Source organism: Microtus pennsylvanicus, chromosome 4, assembly GCF_037038515.1.
Source record: "Microtus pennsylvanicus isolate mMicPen1 chromosome 4, mMicPen1.hap1, whole genome shotgun sequence".
In the NCBI taxonomy this organism is placed as follows: domain Eukaryota; kingdom Metazoa; phylum Chordata; class Mammalia; order Rodentia; family Cricetidae; genus Microtus; species Microtus pennsylvanicus.
The window spans coordinates 108,937,321-108,958,022 of record NC_134582.1 but is presented as its reverse complement, the minus strand read 5'-3'; the positions used below and the strand labels follow the sequence as shown (position 1 = coordinate 108,958,022).

At 44.0% G+C, this 20,702-nt stretch overlaps 1 protein-coding gene across 1 annotated transcript in view; it reads right to left on the bottom strand.

Moving 5' to 3' along the window:
- Nucleotides 1–3,622: 3,622 nt before the first annotated feature.
- Stard3nl (STARD3 N-terminal like) overlaps nucleotides 3,623–20,702 on the bottom strand; it is a 31,743-nt gene continuing 14,663 nt past the window's right edge. Inside the window, exons 2-9 of the mRNA XM_075970138.1 lie at nucleotides 18,004–18,286; nucleotides 14,804–14,881; nucleotides 14,250–14,327; nucleotides 12,431–12,484; nucleotides 12,214–12,331; nucleotides 9,420–9,515; nucleotides 4,976–5,049; nucleotides 3,623–4,089 (exon numbers count right to left, since the gene is read on the bottom strand). Coding sequence (XP_075826253.1) covers nucleotides 4,991–5,049; nucleotides 9,420–9,515; nucleotides 12,214–12,331; nucleotides 12,431–12,484; nucleotides 14,250–14,327; nucleotides 14,804–14,881; nucleotides 18,004–18,228 — 708 coding nt within the window. The 5' untranslated portion in view covers nucleotides 18,229–18,286 and the 3' untranslated portion in view covers nucleotides 3,623–4,089; nucleotides 4,976–4,990. The remainder of the gene's footprint in view (nucleotides 4,090–4,975; nucleotides 5,050–9,419; nucleotides 9,516–12,213; nucleotides 12,332–12,430; nucleotides 12,485–14,249; nucleotides 14,328–14,803; nucleotides 14,882–18,003; nucleotides 18,287–20,702) is intronic.

Here is a 20,702-nt window from a genome sequence, read left to right as displayed (position 1 = left end):
GTATGGCCATGTGACAGTGGCTTATTGGAAAGTTCCCAGAGTCAGTTTCTGGTGGTGGCTCCAGGGCTTCTCCTTGACTCTGCCCTACTTTCTCCCAGAATTCAGTTTAGTTTTCCCTGACTACCTCTGTTCCCCTATAGCTCTGCCATAGGCCCAAAGCAGTTCCTTTATTCATTAATGGTAATCACAGCACACAGAGGGAAATCCCACATTAATTGTCTGTCTACCTTTGCTCTCCTGGTTTTATGTTGGTCTTAAAATTACAGAGCTGAAGCCCAGCCTGTCATTGGGTTGTCCAAGCAAGGCCAACTCCAACACAGACTTTCTTTCCACCAAACATGCTGGTATTGAATAGCTCATGTTGGGATAAAATAAATTCGGGAGCGGAAGTCTGCACCCAAGTGCACTCAGTAGAAAATGAAGATCCATATAGTCCACACAAAGTCTGGTCTTAGTAGTAGCCTTTCTTGCAGAACTTCGAATATTTTGTGTATAATTATCCAGTGTCTAGCTCCCAAGGGCAGGCATTTAAGAACTAGCTGAATGTTCTGCACCCACCTCACAGCTGGGAAAACCTGGCTGTCACGTGTCTTTATGTTTTTCTATACACACCATTGTGCACAGGAAAGCAGTACGCCAAACGCCTCTCAACTATAAATACAAGTATCTTAGAAACTCCGTGTTCTAATTACAAATCAAAGTGAAAACTTTTAGGCAACACACCCCAGAACTTTCTCCAGTACTAAGGACTGTCAGTTTGTATTTCTTTTTCTCACAAAGAAAATTCACAGTGAGGAAGGCCAAAAGCCAAGGGCAGAGTGGACCCCCAAGCCACAGAGGAAGCATGACTACAGCAGAGATGCCCTCTCCCAGTCTTAACAGACAAGGTGGACAGCGCCTGAGAGTCAACACCTGCGGCTGTCTCCATGTGGACATGCACACAGCTGCACATACGTGCAATCATAGACCAAGAGTCTTATACAAGTTCTCTAGTGACACCGAGAAGGTCCGCCTAGTCACCCTTCATAGACAGTCAGCCCACTTAGCTCTGGAGACCAGGTGTATGTGAACACCCACAAGAGGCCTGTCAGATTTGAGCTATGCTAACTTTCCCAGTAGAAAACAAGGTCTCACTGAGGCAACAATTGATTTTTTTTCTGAAGACAAACATCTCATCTGGTTGAGGTCTGTTTATGACCTGTTTATGGGTCTGTTACATATATCTATTCAGGTCCTTTTCCCATTCTCTACCACCCTACCATGCAGGAATACCAGCAGGCATGGCACCAGTTAGCCATACCTGCATTTCTGTAAGCAGAGATACTAAACAAAATGTTCTCCATGCGGTAGTTGGATGAAAGCTCAGTGAGTATTCCACACCTTTTGTCATGGGCACGTGCAAAGTTAGAGCTTCTACATTTGAATTAAAATGCTATCTAACTTTCTTGTTGGAAAGACTGTTTACAATCAGCGTGAGTCTACAAAGCTGGTTCTGTTGGAAAGCACACAGAGCCACTGCACATTTGGAACAATACATGAACAAGATTCAGAGATTAGATTTAAATTACATTAACTCCTCGATGGAGGAAAAGACCTGCTCAGTCGTCCTCATCAACTTAGACCATGATACCCAATATGGACAAGTTCAACAGAACTGCCATATACGGGTTGCCCATGCATGCGTCAGCATTGTCAGGGCATAAATTGCATTTTGTTCAACTCCTTGACAGTCCTGAGTTGATCAGTCCTTTCCAGGCCGAGCTCCTGGGCCCGCTTTACAGACATGGAACTGTATCTGCAGTGGAAGAGCAGATGCAGAGACCGGGAACTGACAACAGGAGGCAGTAGCTTTGTGAGACAGTGGGTAGCCAGGACACAGGCAGTACCGCCTGTGGTCTCAGACCTCCCAGCACCCTTCTTCCGGAGTCCACGTGGGCTCTCACGTCTCAGCCGTGCCAGGTGCAGGGGAGGGGGGAACACTGGAGGTGGATGGTGTGCAGGCTGCTGCTCTGTGGCTGATGGCTTCATTTTCTCAGGCATCTTTGTCTACCTGCTTGGTCAATGTGGTTGCTTCCTGGAAAATGCTCAAAGTCAAACCCACCTACTCACTGACTGGGGCAACACAAAGGCTAGCTAGGGTGTTAGAAGAGAAAATACGGGCAGTTAAACCACAGCCAGTTCTGCTCGGTTTCAAAAGGCCATGGCTAGTGGAAAAAAAAAAAAACCAAACAAAAAACAAAACTAGTCTCACTATGTGGGAGATGGCTGGCTGTCAAACTAAAGAATTACACTAGGGGCAGCAAGACTCCTGGGGCGCATAGGCAGCGCTCATTCACTTCGGTGCAATCTGATGCCCAGGACCATACAATAGGTCTCTGATCATCCCCTTGAATGCCAAGGAACACAGCCGGTTCTTGGTGGCTTCAACACCAGCTTAGCCTCCTGCTGTGGCACTGAGGCACTTCATTTACAGATACTGATGCTTTAGTCTATTTTAGTCAGAATATAGAAGGTGTAGCTGTGCATTCTGATTCTGGTTGATGAAGATGTGGGCCACAGTAATGTGCTTTATGAACGAATAAATGGAAGTCAACTCGGTGCTACTTAAAAAGTCATCTTCCCCAAGTGTGTGTGTGTGTGTGTGTGTGTGTGTGTGTGTGTGTGTGTGCGCGCGCATGCGTGGTGTGTGTGTGTGTGCGCGTGCGTGGTGTGTGTGTGTGTGCAGACCCATGCGTTTACCTGTGTGTGATATCAGAAGCTGATATCAAGAACAACTGTAGGCTATCAGTATGCAGTAATGAGAGGTCAGAGAACAAACAAGATGAATGCAGAGTGGACACGCAGGCCGCAGAGGAGTCATGACTGCAGCTGAGATGCCCTCTCCAGGACCTCAGTGTCTGATCTCTTAGTCTCTGATTTCAATCACATACATATGCTGCCCACTGGTGTCTCATCAGTCAGCTTCTTCGCATGGCTGCACTGTTCCCAGGAGAGGACGGCCCACATCTACTGCTCCTGTCAGTACTCTAGGGGTGTTCTCCATACTGACTTATAGCTGGAAGCATATACTGCTCCACTCCTGACACAAGAAATTGTCGTCAAGTTTGTTCCATCAAGTTCCTGAGGTCTTATCCCAAGAACAGACCTAGAGCGTTCCTTCTACTATCCCTACCCCTGAGTACCCTTCTTGCTGCACCCCAGACTCCCTGCCAGACTCCTTGTGGCACTGCTGAGGTGGACATGCTCTCAGAACAGTGTAGATCCAATCTGTTTCCAGCCAAGCTTCAGCATCACCGAGGCATTCAGTTAACTTTCCTAGGATGACACAGCCAGTGATGGAGACTCATGGTCTGCCCCTCTGGGAAGTTGAAAGTAAAATTGGAAAAACAGCTGATAATGTAAATTAATTCATATTACACGAAGCTAAGTAAAAATCCAGGAAAGTGACAGCAAAGGCATCCATGCCCTTTGCCGGTAGCCGTGTATGTCGACTATCAGACCCCCAGCTCAGAACAAGATATTCCAGTAGGATCATACAGAACACAGGACAATGGCCTCACCTTTTTCCTCTCGTAACCCTACCACTCCTGGTCAAATATATAATATAGATAAAACAAAACAGTCAATTTCGTATGTTGGATTTATTATTTTAAAACTGTATAAAGAGCACATGTGCATGAGTTTAAAAACACAAGTGAAATGTAAGGAGTTAAAAAAGAAATACAAAAGAAATCTGAGACATGAAACAAAAAAAATACATCGTGTGAATTGAAATAAAAAGGTATCTCACTTACTACAAAATCGTTATTTCGATATATTAAGCAGTCTTTTGATTCGGATGCAGCCCAAGACTGAGTTATTCATTATCGGGTCAGACGGAGACTCACAGAAGAGAGCAGGCGCACAGCACGACCCAGCGGTCACAGGCGGGGATGATGTGAGTGGAGGTGGAGCACTGTCCATGAGGTATCGCCATAAATAAATCCATTAGCTCATCACAAGAGCAGTGAGCAGATCGGCATTGCACTGTCAAGGGAACCCCATCTCCGCCTGCTGTCCTTGGACTGCTTGCAGTGGGGGTTCTTCACACTTGGGAGAGAAAGGAGACAAATATTGAGCAGTGACGGGACCCAAGTGCTATGCTGCCTACCAGTTTCCGAAGTCTGTACTGAGGGTGACAGACACATAAAGGACGACATGACGACACAGCGCTTTAATGTAAAGGTTTCACAAAGGGCTGATTATTGCCTGTGTGTCCAGCTGCTCTGCTGTGCTGGGTGCTGACACTGAGGGACACAAGACTCTGCTGCTGTACGGCCTGAGCCAGCAACCTATCTGCTGCGCTGGCTTCGAGAACCACAGTCTGCTTCTTCCCTGGTGGCTACGGCCAGAAGTGCTGCTGCCTTTCTCTTGCTGCTTACTGTCCTTGCAGGCAGGATGTTGGAGACACTCACCAATGTCCAGGCAGGAGCTTACAGCTTTCCTATCAGAAGCACTAACACCCTTGAGAGGCAGCCCTGTAGGAGACTGCACAAGTCTCCAGGGTACAAGCAGGTGGACCCGAGTTCAGGTCCCCACTTCATGCTGTGCCACCGCAGATGAACGCCTCACTCACGCTCTCCACGCTAAAGTGTGACATGGAGGTACCAGCAATCCCATACCTCACAGGACAGCGGACCTGAAGACACTAGGAAGTGGTGGTTGCACCAAGCCAGCACCTGGCGCTGACATGCTGGTTAAGTCAATGCTCACTTTCTTAGAAACGTTGGGTCTCTGGGGATCTCTCAAACTATGCGGTCACAGCACAGAGTGTGAAGGCCTCCGCGTGAGGAAAGTGCAGCTGTTACACACGCACAAGCAGAACAAGCCTGGCCCTGCATGGCTGCACACCCTGAGACGCTTCCTTCAAGTCCATCCAAAGGAAATACCCACACTTAAACACTTGGCTGGAACAATTTCACTTATGAACGCTTACTTCATAGAGCAGAACTCATAGTTCTAAAAGCGGTTTCTCGCTGTCCTGTTTTTCCTCAGTTTCTTCTTCAGATCCTAGGAGGTGGGAAAGAAAAGGAAAAACAGGGTTTCGTATTAATATTACAATTTTTCACTGTAATGTAGACATAAAGCCATAAAATTCCATGTAAAAGATACACACTTAATCCTCAAGAGACTGAGATTAATAAATTGCCATTTTAAAGTTTGACCTTAGCTTCTGTAGGGAAACTTCAAATACCACCTATACCTGTAGCTTGGTGAAATAGATTCACTTACGTACTAGTCAAGGGAACTAACACACCAAGAATTATTATTGGTCGTTAGCCTTTATCTCCCTCTTGGTTAAGACTTGCGTGTATCCTTTAAACCCTATTTTATATGTACAGGGGTTTTGTCTGCATATATGTCTGCGCAGCACACGCATGCCTGAACAAGGTATTTGATCTCTGAGAACTGGAATTACAGACAGTTTGGAGCTGCTCTGTGGGTGCTGGGAATTGAATCCAGGTCCTCTGGGAATGGCAGCCAGCGAGGCGTCTCTCTAGCCCCACTGTGTAAGCATTCTTACGTGTAAATAATATTTAATCTAGATGCTTTTAAAAATCACTGCATGCATTGAACCGTGAACAATGATGACTCCTAATGCTTCAGAAATGCGGCCGGGTGGTCACGTGTCCATGGACTACTGAGCAGCTCTTCTCAACAGATGGTTTTTAGCCTTAGGTTTTTCAACAACTGAGCAAGTAGTCTAGTTTTGAAATCCCTTCCTTTGGATCTATACTAAATAAAAATACTATTTATCCTCAAGACTTTTTCTCTAAAAATCAGAAATCAGAGCTACCTGTCTTGAGTTATATTTCAGTGAAATAACTTGCACTCATTTAAAACTAATTTATATGTAATTTTTAACAAGAAAATTATTGCAAAAGCAAATTCATAACAGTTAGTAAAGTTTGCACATTCTAAGCTTGAATATGCCAAAACTTAAAAGCCAAATGAATATATACAAATGAGAAAAATAGAAAACAACCATATAACACTTACATATTTTTGAATATTTCAAAATGTCCACAGTAAAATGATAGTAACTAGTTTTTAACTCATAGATCCACAAACAGAATCTTGCTTTTACTGTAGGGCAGAGAGGCAGAGTGGTGTAAAATTACACACACTGCTGGAAGAGAACACCGTGAGCTGTGAATGCTGACAGTGCTTGTGATCTGATGGGCAGGGCAGCTCTGCGTTTTTATGGAAGTGTGTAGCATTCTGGTAATCACGGAGGGAGTCTAAGAAGGAGAGCGAGAAAAGTAAGGCTGAGGTAAGGAGGCGGAGCCTCGTGGGTTGCAGTGTGAGAGAGGCCTAGTCCAGGAGCTTGAGCCTGGCTTCTGTCGAGTGTCTGATACCACTAAGCACGGCAGAGAGCAGAGACTTCAAACGGAAAGCAAGAACGGAAGAGCCAGAGGATGGGGAGGGGTGGTGTGAAATTCTGCCCACTAGCATGAAATTTCACACACAGGAACTCCCAGCACTGCTGTGACCTGCACGAGGTCACACAAGTGAAAAGTGCTCCTGTGGAGGGCGGAGGGGCACCTATGGGCCTGCCCTAGAGGAGCAGTGGCTGCTGGGGCAGGAGAGTCACTCTTTAGGGTTGACCACTGGTAGGCTGTCCATGCCCCAATGGAAAGCCCCCACACCCCAACACCCTGCACATATAGACAGCACTGACTGGACTCAGTGGGTTAAAGACAAAAGAGAACACCAAGTTGCGAAGCAGATGCGCTAGAAGTGCTTACAGGGACCTAGAACGAGGGAGTGCAGATACATTTTATACACATAGGAAGTGTTCAAAGAATAAGTGAACATTTTCTTAAAATTTCATATATAAAAGTATAGGATTATCAAATAACGTAACTGAAAATATGAAAAAACATATAAAGTGAAAAGACATATCCATCATGTGGAACAGGACTGAGGAAAACGTGTCAGGATCACGAGGGACATGTAAGATCAAGCGCAATGGGCCGTCTTCCATCTCGTTAGACTACCAAACCCCCAAAATGGGCAAACAGCATCACAAAGATTCAGAGAGAATTAAGCCAACATCCATTGCTTGAAGAGCATAAGAAATGAAGGAATTCAAAGAGCAGCACATGAAACATTCTAGAGATATTTACCATACAGTTCACTAAATCTTTTAAAAATATCCATCCAAGAAAAATAATAAATTTCAAATTTCCGAACACATATGGGGTTGCTCACAATTTGATTACTTACAACTGCTCAAACTGAAAAACTTGAGGTGTCACTGGCTAATAAATGGTGTAGCGTCACATGGCTTGCTGGAGTACTACCACTTCCTAAGACTTTACACTGAGAAGGCAGCTGAATGCAGAAACCACACAGCATGACCACTGCTAGCCAATGTCCAGGAGACAAAGTATCAAGGCAGGAAGAAGAACAACAGCCACCTTAGGGCAAGACGTATAGTCGGGGGGTGGGCAGGAGCTGAGGGCAACCAGGCCTAGAAAGTTTACTGGTGTAAGAAAATGGCCTAAAATTACCATTAGCCATAACCTCATGGTAATCCCCCAAGGGACCACTAGGTGGTGGCAGACACCACAGACAGAGGCCCAGTGTCTACCTGGAAAGCTTGGTGAGGAAGGACTTCATTTAATTACACATTAACAAAAGATGAATCTATGTATAGTATGGAAAGTTACACACACCTCCATTGAGTTTAAAACATCTATTAAGTAATAACCCTGGGACTGAGTTTTAACTGCATTGACTATATTCCCTATAACAGGGGTGACCGCCTAATTTGGAGTCCTTCTGAGGGCTAAAGGATTCTAATAGTCATATCTGGCCAAATTTGCCTCTGTTGGCCTCTCTCACTCCCTGCCCACCTCTTGCCCACCTTCTCCTCTTCCTAACATTCCAGAAAGGCTGGGCTCCAAGGCCCCCAAGCTGTCATGCATCTTGCTGCTTCTGTTCTGAATATGCTAGCTCTAGCTGAAGCTCTGAGCATCTCCACTCAGCCTTTCCTCCCTGCCTACCCTCCTGCTCTCCTGGAGAGGGTACCGTTCTACACCACTCCAGTGTTTTAAGTTGCCAGGACTTTACAGGCACTTTTTATATTGTACAAAATAATAAAAATCAAGTATTTTAGGCATTTTTACCTCACCCACTATAACAATTTTAACCATTTTGAAGTGTCCCATGCAGTAGCATTGGGGTCACATTACTGTGTAACCATCAGCGCAATTCATGGCACAACTTCCTCCATCGTGGGCAGCCACTGTTACTGACTCTTGGGATCTGCCCTCAGATAACCACAATCAGGCTAGTGTTAGCTTTTTGCATCTGGCTTATTTTAGTCCACATAGTCTGCTCAAGGCTCACAGATGCTGTGGCATGGGTCAGAATTTAACTCCTTTTTAAGGCTATAGTACGTCTCAGCGTGAATGCAACATGTTCCGTGCTCGCCTGCTGATAGCCACCAAACACAAGGCTGCTATGATTACAGGGGCTCACTGTGTCTTGAGAGTTTGCTTTCCTTTCTCTTAGTCAGACAGCCAGAGAAGCAATGGCTGAGTGATAGCATAATAAATTCTAAGTTGAATTTTGCTAAGAAACACCACGCTGTTCTCTACAGGTACCATTTTGTCCTCTCATACAGGTTTGACCTGTTCCGTGTCCTCAGCAAATGTAGGGCATTTTAAAAAAAATACTTACATTAACAGGGTACACTGGTACCTTAGCATGGCCTTGTTTGTATTTTTCACAAAGACTATGGGTGTGGGCATGCTTCTACACAGAACTGGCTTTCTGCACACCTTCTTTGGAAAATATTTATTCTATTCTAGACCTTTGTGCATTTTTGGTCAGGGCCTGTTGCTTCTACTATAGTTAAGTCCATTGCTATTTATTTTTAAGAGCACCCTGGCAGCTGGTTATTGAGAAGCAAACCCAGTAGCTATACAAGAGAAGAAGTGACAGACAGTAAACCCAGGACAGTAAACCCAGAAATGCTATTTGTTTGGAACCGGTAGAAATGGTGTGACTTGAAGCAGAGAACACAGGCCAACCAAAAGCCTATGAATGGTGAGGTATTGGCCATGAGAGAGGGAGGCAGTCCTGAGACACTTCCGGATAGGAGCACTTAGATGGAGCCTCTCTCAGCCATGAGCAACCCTAGAGGAAGGCTGGTTTAGGGATGGAGGCATGCTATCCCAGGACTCCTCTTTTTAGATCTGTCTCACCAATGGTCTCCTGGGAGACGCTCCCTACTTAGTTTTAGACCAGTGCATGCTCAGTATCTGCTGAACTGACTGGGAAATAGACAGTGCAGGAGACAGAAGAGGGAAAAATAGAGAGGCTTCAAGACAAACCAAACACAAATGGCAAGGGACTGCTTTCTTTACCTGCTTCCGACTCAGGAGGGGAGTAAAACTGACCATCAGAAAGTCCTGCAGGGATGAGAACAGCCCTCTCCGACGCATCCTGAACGAGCAGGAGTCCTGGGAGAGAAGAAATGCAGATGCTAAGAGCCACACAGCCTTCCTAGTATCTTCCTGGCAAGATTAACTGCTATAAAAATGGTATTTCAGTACATCAAATAAGCTATCAGCAAAACAAGGTACTTTGAAAATCTTTCAACCATCAAATAAAGATTTCATTAATAAACTACACATCAACTCTGGGAAGATTAAAGAAAAAAGTTTTAATAATCATTTCCAATTACTCCTGGGTTGAGTATTCAGAGCTTCAATCCCTTGAATATTCTTATTTCATACAAACATCAACACCAATTTTAACATTAATTTCACAAAGTGAAAGCAAACCTAGTCGGCATGGACAAATGGTCTACCATCTAGACTTGGTTAGAGAAACGGCAGATGCCAACTGTGAAGCCCACATGGTCTTTTACCACCAACATGTAGAGAGTGCTGCAGACAATAGATTGCTATTTACTTATTTTAGTTTTTCAATATTTTTTAATTATGTGTGTGCATGCACGTGCTCCAGGATGCCTGTGTGTCTGCAACCATGTTGGAGTACGGTCATGTGGGTGCAGATATTCATAGGCCCAGAAGAGGGCATCTGGTCCCTAGGAGCAGGAGTTACAGTCAGTTGTGAGTCACCCTACTTGGGTGCTGGGAACCAGTCTCAGGTCCTCTGTAAGGAAGGACGCACTCTTAAAAGCGGAGCTATCGTTCTGGCCCTGCTGTTTATTTTATTTCATTTTTCTCATTGAAGAGTGGAGTGACAGAGCCTCAGATGAGGAGGGAGACCATCCATCCTTGAAGCTTTCTTGCTCAAATCAGCGTCAGCGTTAGCAACTGTGGTAGCAAGGACCTCATCACAGCAGGTGCCTGGTATGTGTCCTCTGTGTCACTACAGTGACGGAAAATGCTGCTTTGAACTTCATGGAATGTGTTTTCATTTTTAATGCAAAAATCACTTTACTGCAGTAAACTCACAAAACATCACGCAGTTAGATGAGTGTAGCCACTCAGCCAACACTTGCCCGGTACTGAACGCTGCATCTCTCTATGAACTGGTATACAGTTAGGACAGCCACTTTCCGTGTCAGTAACATTTTAACGCATTTATCCACCACCAGAAAAGAAGAAAAAAAGTTAAAAACCAGAGAGACAACTATCTTTATATCCTCTTTCATGAGTCATGTGTCCTTTACCTGCATCGTCCTTTCTCAGCACCTAATATTCCTGCTCATCTTTCTACGTGGTATATTGTACCTACAGATGTGTGTGTGTGTGTGTATTTAATATATATATTATAGACTAGACTCTATGTGAGGATAATACTGGGTGACTTTGCTTTACTTCTAATTTTGTTCATGTTTATTTTTTGTGTATGTGTGTCTGTGTGGTGTGAGCCTGTGCCACAGTGTCCAATCAGAAGACCATTTGTGAGAGTCAGTTCCCGCTGTCTACCATGTGAGTCAGCTGGCCCCTCAATCACTGAGCTGTCTCTCCAGCCTTTGTGTCCAGCTTTACCAGATACTGTGAAACAACTTTAATCACAAAGCCATTCAAACTTCAGTCATGTGAGCACTTGACACGCTTTCAACAATGTTCAGTTTGGTGTTTGTAGATAATAAAAACTGGCCTCCCTATGCTAACTCGATATTCCCCATCTCTGCTAGGACAATGAACACAGAATAGCAGAAGAATCTTGTTACACTGTTTAGTATACTCTATAAATTCACTCTTGAATTAGAATTCAGTTTGCCTCTCTCTGTGAAGAAAGTTTTTCAAATCAAAGTTCATGTAAAGTGATTCTTGATCCTGTTGCTTTTGGAGCTATAATTATGTTTAATTTTCTATAAAACACAAGTTTTTTTTTCCTGTTAGGGCAAACTGAGCCAGATTCTGGGAAAGGGTCCAACAGGGATATATCAGAAACAGCATGCCCAGCCTAACTCTCTCCCAGAGGGGCAGACAGCACTGTGTCTCCCTCCACTAACGGTTTCAACAGAGAAGAACCCAGGCCAGGAACCAACCACACAGCTCCCAATGGACCATTTGACCTTCCTCCTAAACACCCTAGTACACTAGATACCATGTGGTTATGTAATAACTTGGTTAGATTTTAGAAGAATATAGTGCCAGATGTCACTCAGTCACTCAAAGGAGGATAGCAGGAGTCTACTCTGAACTCTAAATGAACCACCATGGTCCCACTGCCAGGCACTTAACTGTCTGTTCTATCTGTGGCCCATCCTAAGCCTGCTGTATACACTGCAATAAAGCACTTTACAGAGCCACTGGCTCTGTTAAAACTGCTGCTCCCACTCACTTAAAATTGGCTCACCATTTTTTTGCCCCTGAAAGGAAGAGTTCTGTTCTGTATAAAAGCTTAGCGACCTACAAGGGCCCTTATAGTGAGTGAAGATAAAGTCACCCAGGGAGTAGGAAGGAAGCAGGGACTATTTTTGTTACTTTATGATTGTCTGTTGGACCAGGGCCATGCCTTCTAGGGGAAGCCTGGTCCAGCAGCCAGAAAGAGGAGCCACTCCGCCACTCTGTGCTCACCTACCCACCCTCTTCCCCAGTTCTGACACAGCCTCTGAGGAACAGGTGCCTAACTGCCTCAGTTTGGTCCCCGAAGCATCCCTCATGGTAAGAAGTCACAGCAGTTCCCTACAGTGTGGTGTGTGCAAGCCTGGGAGGCTGACAGGAAAAAACTTACTGTTTTCTTCTTCTGCCTCTTGAGGCAGCACTTTGAAATCCAGGAACCAGGTCTCAATCCAGGCGAGGATGAAGGAAATGATGGGGAGCACGTAGCCGAACGCCCCTTGAGAGAAGAGCTGGAGAACAGGAGTGTGAGGGAAAGGGGTCACCGTCAGCTCACACATGGCTTCACCATGGCAGAGGGCAACGGTGCAGGGAAGGAGGGCCACACATACCTTTGAGAGGATCACTTTTGCTAATAAAAAGGCACTGGTCACTGCTGTCGTCAACTGCAAGACACACAACATAACACTCCTGAAACAGGGCACTTCCTGCTCTGAGGGTTCCTCCCTCAATAAGAAATCTGGGCCAGGGGCAGACAGTGTCTCGGCAAACTGTGCTAAGCCCGGCTACTTCCCACATTATCTGTGCTCTCCCAAACACCCCTTCTGGGGAAAGTGGATTTCCTGTGGGACACGATCTGGGTGGATGTTTACTTCCCAACTAATGTGCTGGGACACTTCTTGTCAGTGCGAGGTCCAACTCTAGTACACGTCAGAAAGGATAGGTGACATGCTTAGAGTTGTGACTCCCAGAGCAACCCTGACATGCTGAGCACTGTTCCAGCTGAGACCTCAGCAGGGAGAAGCCTAAGGAGAGCGACCGGGCAGGATGGAGGCCAGGACACACTGAGTCTTTGTCTATAAGAACTAAGCAGACACACATGCCAAGTAATTCATTGCGAGAAACACTTCAATAGCAGACAATAATTTACTTTGAAGACTGATACTGATTGCTTGTCTTAGCTGATTTCCCCTTCCTACAAATAAATCAAATAATCAGAAACAAAAATAGGATTTGGCCATTCCTTATTTAGACAGTCTGAGATGAAACACAGCACCATTTGAATCTAAGTGGAAATCTATCTGAAAATAAAAGCAGGTGCTATATTGTGACGCCCTGCACAAGTCTGTGCCCATCTCTCCATAAGAAATGCCCAGACGGGCAGTCTGGCAAACATGACTCTACATGGAGACTCTGTAACTGAACGTCCCAAATGCAGAATGTTCTGGCAAAATGGAAAGGTATAATGATCAAAATCACCACGATGTTAGCTTAAGAGATAGGACTCAGACCTGCTGAAACAAAGGTCAGCTACGTCCTGGAAATGAGACTCCAAGTGACCGCGAGTCTGCCCTGCACCCTGTGGTGTGGAAGGCGGCACAGGCAGAGCTGTCCTGAGGACTATCGCCTGGGCAGTATTGCTTCCACACACACCAGCCCAGTGAAGACTGTTACTGCATTGCTCCTGAGCGCCCTCTAGTTTAAGAAGCTCAACAGCTCTGCACCTGTCCACCGGCCTCACTAGGTGTGTGGAAAGGGATGAGCACCACTCAGGACACCACAGACATGTCAAAATGATGCAGACAGCCAACTGACTCTAACATGCAGCTTCTTTGTATTAACTGAGAATGAAAAGAATGCACCCCGTCTCTGTGCTAGATGCAAGGGAAGAGACTGCACCCATCTCTCTGCTTCCTGACCGTGAAGGCCATGTGACCAGCAGCTTCACACTCCATGTATGCCTTCCCACCTCAAACTGTGAGCAAAAGAAACTCTTCCCTTCTCAAGTTGCTTACACCGATGTAGCAATTACACTGAATTAATTAATTCAGTGATAAAAGTAACTAATATAGACCATCGGGTGGGGATTGAGGGCGGGGGGGTGTATCATCAAAAGCAAGGCATTCTCCACATATCTCAGTTGGAAGCGCTGCCCTTCTCTTATCTGAAAGCTGAGAGGGAGAAGGAGGAGCCTGGCCGGTGTATCTTCCTTGGCTGCTAGACTCCTTACTACAGACCATGCCAGTAACTGAACCAACTGTCTTCACTGCAGCAAGGCCGGCAAATTAAACCTACTCAAGTGAGGGAAGAAGGGGATTTAGAAAAAACTGGTAAAATTAGAGCTCCTTAAAATCCTGTCTCCTCTCAATAGTCTGCTGGGAGCAGCCTGGTCACCAGGCCTGGAGATGACCCACAATGCCACACACTCACCGCTATTGCCCACCAATGGCGCAGTCTGCATACAGCATATCCAAGTATCAGCACTTTAAATCGAAACACTGCCAAAAGCTGAGGGGGAAATGGTAAGAAAAGTTACAATTTACAATCGTTTCTGTTGGCTGTGAACAGCCCAGAGAGACATCACATGGAAGTGTGGAACTGCAACCCTAGATCCTTCTAGCCAAGGTTTCAAATCAAGTCCTTATTATCAATATAAATAGGAAGACAGAAAAAAAAGAGAGGGACTTGTTCTTCCTTCCAGGGACCAGGTCCTGTCAGTGTGTTCTACTTCTATTAGGGGGAGGATAAGTGTGGGGAGGCTCCTGCTGCTGGCTTTTCTTGTCTCTCATTTACCTTGTCTCTTCTTGCACCATCAACTTCTTGGTGAGACAGAGAACACTGAGGGGGCAGGTAATTCAGGGAAAAGAAACAGGGCCAGTGCTCAAAGGAAGGAAAAACAGCATGGCATTTATGGCCTATTTCAAGGGACCTCGCCTCTTGGTGTTCGTTTTATTATATCTGAATTAAGATATAAAAGTACTCACGAATATATCAAAGTAAGAAGAGTAGTAGTCATAATGAATCACTTCCCTCTTCAGTGTGTTCTCGATGCCTCCATTCACCTAGGAGAAGGCAAATGAGGGTGAGAATCAAACAATAAGGTTTCTATATACTTCCCTGCAAACCTCCTTGGAACCCAGAAATGTCCAAAGATGAAACAAAAATAAATTCTATCAATTTGATTTGTCTTCACAGATTTCTTGGAAGAGCCAGGGACCCTAATCTCATAGTAACCATCCCCAAGGCCAGTTGCCATGACACAGGTCATATGTGCCAACATTTTCTCTGGCTAGTTTTGTTTTCATTTGCTCTTGACATTTAAAAATTTGACACTCATAGATTCTCTTGTATTAAAATAGGAACAGATTTGATCTACACTCATGTATAACACAGTTATAGTGAATGAGGACAATAAAATCCAACAGGATAAACTTATTTGTTATTCATACTACCAAATTGAATTTTAAATGGCCAAATAAAGAATTATATAGATCAAACTATGCAGAGCCATATTTAAGGTAATAATCAAGTAGGAGACATATTCCAGGCCAGTTATGCAGCCCAGGCTGGGTCTCTACAGCCTTGAGCTGTGGCTCAGCTGGTCAATATGAATTTTTGATTACAAATGCAGTCTTAAGGACAGACAGTCTGAAAGAAGGATAAAACAATTAAACAGGCAACTGGGTAAGAAGGGGAATTAATGAAGAACTGTTTCACAAGGTTCCAAAATTGTTCAACGTGGAATAAAAATAAATGGTCACAAAGAAAGAGGGGGCCTTAGCTATTTCACTGACTTGCATTTGCTACAAAAACGGAGGCAAAACATGACCACTATGCCATGCCTTACAACTCACGAGGCGTTTAGGGCTCTGAGTGACAAGTATTGGTCAGTTATAGACCTAATGGGCTACTGATCTGTACACGCGAAGCGTAGAAGAAAAGAGATCATATGCAAGTAGTCACCTACCCTCACGCTGTGCTCTGCAAACTACAGAAAGTTGCCGCCCGGAATACTGAAAGAATAGTTACTTCCAGCGGCCCAAGCAAAGAAGGTTCTCAAACACAAACATCTCCCTCCTGCTTCTGTTTCCTGGGTGCACACTTGTCAAGGGAAAAAGCTTTTCTTTGCTATCCGGTGCACTTTATCCTTGACTCTCTGCCTACAAGTAGAATTCTTACTGTTTATGTCTGTAATCCAAACTTGTACTTTAAATTTTCATTTAACAATCTTTGGCTCAGGATTTTCAGGAAGACCAGCTACAGTTCAAATCCCTTTCCAATCATCTTTCTAGAATAAACCGAGTATCCCTTACCCACACATCTGAAAACTGAACTGCTTCAAAACCTGAGGATGCCTAGAGTACACACATCCTACAAGTGGGAACTTCCACATCTGACCTCATGTGAAGAGTTACAGTTCAACTTCATATCCACTAAAGGGTATAGCCTGGTCATCAGACTATGTGAATAAAGTATAAATAAGTAAATTTGTTGTTACATTGGGTCTCATTCCCAAGATATCCTGCTATATCTATGTAAATATTCTAATACCCTCAAAATCTGGAGTCTGAAGCACTTCTGAGGCCAAGCGCCTTGGGTAAGGGACAGTGTGTCTATACTGTTCTGGGTTCCATTAACAAGTGGTCTTAAACACGGGGTGGATACAAATGGACTTTCAACAAGTCTGCCACCGCTTCTGACGGTGTACTTGCTGCCAACCTGCCTCTGGCTCAATCCAGCTGCTCTCCACTGCTACAGCAAGCTTCACTCATTCACAAAGTATCTGTCAGGAACCTACTGCATGCCCAGCATTGTTTTAGATACAGGAAATACTTCAGAAAGTAAAACAATGTCTGTCTTCAGGAGCTTGCCAGTGTGTAAAAGACAACAACAACGAAGAATCACAACACACAGATTCAGACAGCGGCAGGACAGACAGAATAATGGTGTCAGTTACATTGGCACCAGCACGATAGGTTCTCACAATCTCCAAGAGGATACAGGAAATGAATCAGTGTATGCAGAAGGAATACTGCTATAGTGGTCTTAAGGTGGGTCGTAGTCTGTTCTGGTGTGAAAGCAGGAGGCCAGACTGGCAGGAATGAAATGAACCACTGACAAATAAGGGAGACGGTGTGTGCACAGAGGCACATCTTCCAGAAGGGCTCGGGTGAGGAGTGGGCGACACGAGCAGACAGACCCAAGGCTGTAAGAATAACAGCACCTGGTTTACACAAGTGTGGTAGTACAATAACTCTGACCTGTTTGTTTTAATTTTATTAATGCAGGACTAGCGAATTTAAAACAATATATGTTAAAATTTGCATTATATGTATATTTGATAATTAATGGGCAACATAATTACATAGTTCTCCAAATTATTCTAGAATTTGTTCAATAAAATATGAAGAAGTAATCTCTTGCAAAATCTTAAACAAGTGAATTAAAGAGCAGACATAATAAAGAACGCGTATTTCAGAAGCATTTTATACTTATATTTTAATATTAAAAATTATCTATGTATACGGGTGTTTTGATGCCAGAATATATGTTTTTGCACCATGTGTTTGCCTAGTGCCCTTAGAGGCCAGGAGAGGGCGTTGGGTCCCCTGGGACTGGAGTTAACAGATGTGTGAGCCATCATGTTGGTGCTTAGAATAGAACCTGGGTCCTCTGGAGGAGCAGTCAGTGCTCCTAACCACTGAGCCATCTCTCCACGCCCAACATTTCGATTTGATTTTAAGAGGAAGATCTTACGGTAAATTTTCATGTAATAGGCCCAGGAAATGGTCATTTTTGCCTTTGAAGTCAGGTTTTCCTCCACTACTCAAGCCAGAGCACAGACGTGGATAACAGGCCTCTGTACAACGAGCAGAGCTGTGTCCCAGCGAAGCTTCCTACAGACAGACAGCTGAATCTGTCCTACAGGCTGTGTGGCTTCCAGCTCTCTATTACTAAGATAAGCACCAGGAATTCAAATTTCATAATCCCAGAGGAAGTGAACTTGAAGTTCACCAGGTGTGTTTGCAGTAACACTAAAAAGAAAAGATTAAGTCCGCTGGACCAGGTTACACTGCATCATTTGAAAAAAGATGGAATTCACTAAATAAGACAAAAAAGAAGAGGAAAAAATGTAAACTTTTCTATCTCTGGAAATAGGAAGTTATGAACAAAATCAACTTACATTTAACTCTATTATCCACAGTAATGTTACAAACAAGAGGTCAAAGGTGACAAACAGGCAGAAAGTCCTCCTGACGTCAGATATCCCCTTCTTTTCCCTTCCTTCATAGGACTCAATCCTAGCCATGAGCTGCGCAGGGTTGATGGAATGGATGTCACGCAGAGAAGCGTGTGAGCTCTGGCTCCCAGTCAGAGCATTTTCCATGTCTTCTGGCAGGTGGTTCATCCTGGAGGAGCATTGAAGGAGTCTCCATTCAACTCCACCATCCCTAGTGGGAAGCAACCTGCAGAGGACAAAAGAGAAAATCCATATTAAATCCATACTGGGGTCATACAAGCAGGCTATCCTCACCCCTGGGAGATTCAGTCTAACTGAGCCATGGTGCTTTGTCATAAGACACTTACGTTTGGAGAGAGAAAAAAAGAGGAAGTAAAATAAGAAGCAACACTTGTATGCCATATTACTAAGTGGCTGCTTTAGAAAAGAATGTCAGTAAAGGAGAAAACAAGGTTACAGTAGGAAATGATGAAGTCGGGGTATTAAGCACAAACGCTAAGCATTTTCCGGACCCTGGAGCCAGCTCTTTGCCACACCAGTAGATAAAACGCCATGGTCTTGTCATCATCCATGGGCCAGATGGTGGAAGCGGAACACAGAAACTAACTATAACATAGTTCCCAGTGAGGAATCGTTTTCTACCATAAAGACATCATTAAATTTGGAACTTCCCCATCACCTCTTCATAAACAAGTATGTTTTTCTGGACATCTTCTTAGGAAGGTAGGATTTATATCCCCCAAAGTCAAACATTATACAAACACCAGATTGATAATTACATAAGTTATGATTCCACATCGGGGTTCCCCAAGACCTGGAGTGACTCATTCTGGAATCAGACTGCAGGAGTCATCTAAATGAGCAGAGTCCTCAGAGATGGGGTGAGGTCACGGGATGGAAACAGTGGGAGGCTGCACGGCTGGGCACCCCAGCTTCCCATCCAGGGAAGGACTACGCTCATGCTTTAGGCCCCGCTGATACTCATGTTTTGCTTTGACCATAAATGTGGACAGAAAGCTGAAAGGTACCTTTTGTCCAAATTCATATGCCCACTTTCCTAACTATCACAGACTGACAGGCAGCATTCAGGCCAAGGTCATTTTTAGGAAGAAAGAGAACTTAAACAGGTGGCTAAGATTCCCCCAGGCAATGTGGTCTCATTCTGTCTAACTTGCTTCCCGCATTCTCCCCCCTTCCACCTGTCGCTGCTCTCCACTTTCCCATGCTCAGGCACAGATGTCCTCTCTGATACACATTTGTATCACATGCTGGCATGATATAACACTGTTTTTAAAAGCAATTTAATAATATGAACTGGTATCTTACAATATACTTCTTGGTATAGTAACTCTCCTTTCAGAGGTTTAAAGGAAATTAACCAAACCACAGACATTTAATGGAAAGCTAATCTACTGTATGGGAGGTCAGTTAGTAGCTGCCTCGAAGGAAGAGCTGGTGACTGGACGCTCAAAGCAGGACTGTGTCTAGGGAACTTGGTAAAGTTCTACCTTTTGACCCTGTGTTCACTTGATAGTTTTACATTCATAGACATGTATGTGTAGCCTTTCAATAAAATTGCCATTAAAATTTTTAATCATAGCCAGGCGGTGGTGGCGCACGCCTTTAATACCAGCACTCGGGAGGCAGAGGCAGGCGGATCTCTGTGAGTTAGAGACAATCATAAAATAAATATTTGTAATAGTTTCAATCAGAAAATTAACCTGCTATCTAAGAGAAAAGGAACAAGCAGATAAGGATATTCCTGGAATAGCCATGGAAGACTGATTCAAAAGGGTCCTTTATCAAGCCTTTATAATAAGTTAGGACAGTGCTTAGATTGTAATAACTATAATAAAACTCTAATGCTAAATGAAGCACATACATGTGTATATACATGAGTATAAAATTAATTTCTTAAAAGATGTATTCATGACATATCAGAATCTAGAAAATCTGATACGTAAGTGAGATTTTATTTTTCTCCTTTTACGTTTGCCTCAGTTTTCAAATGTACTTTGTACACAGTTTGTTTAAAAGAGGAGGAACTATGACCACATGTCATGCTGTTAGGATTCAGAACAGAATCGGCCAAGAATCTCCAAAGCCCTCCAAACTGGGTGATATTAGTTCACGGTGTTTGGGTTACTTTTCTTCTCAGAATCGGCAAATCAGCAAAAACATTCTGAGAATCTCTGTAGGAATCAACTTCAGCGTGTTGTAAAAAGAAAGCAATGCTTTAAAATTTGAAAATATTTGTGTATTTTCCATGTCAGTAGGGTCAACAACATTCTACTATTGGCTGAGCAGGTTAATTATATAAAACTTAAAACAACCTTTATTCATTCTGAAGTTCACAGGTCAAATTCACAGCTAAGCAACTCTGTCTCCCACACCTTGATTTCACACTATGTTACAGCTAGGTTTGCCCTGTCTGCCATCTCCTTGGACCATGTAAACCATAGGCATTTTCTTGTCATGAAAGGTGAAGGAGCATAAGAGACAAGGCAGACCATATCCACACATTTAAAGTCTCTATACTCGCTATTTTTGCTCTCATTAAGTCAGCCAAATCACATTTCTGAAAGTTTTACTAGAATTCTGCTATTCTATATGTACTGTCTTGGATACTGTAACACCAGGAA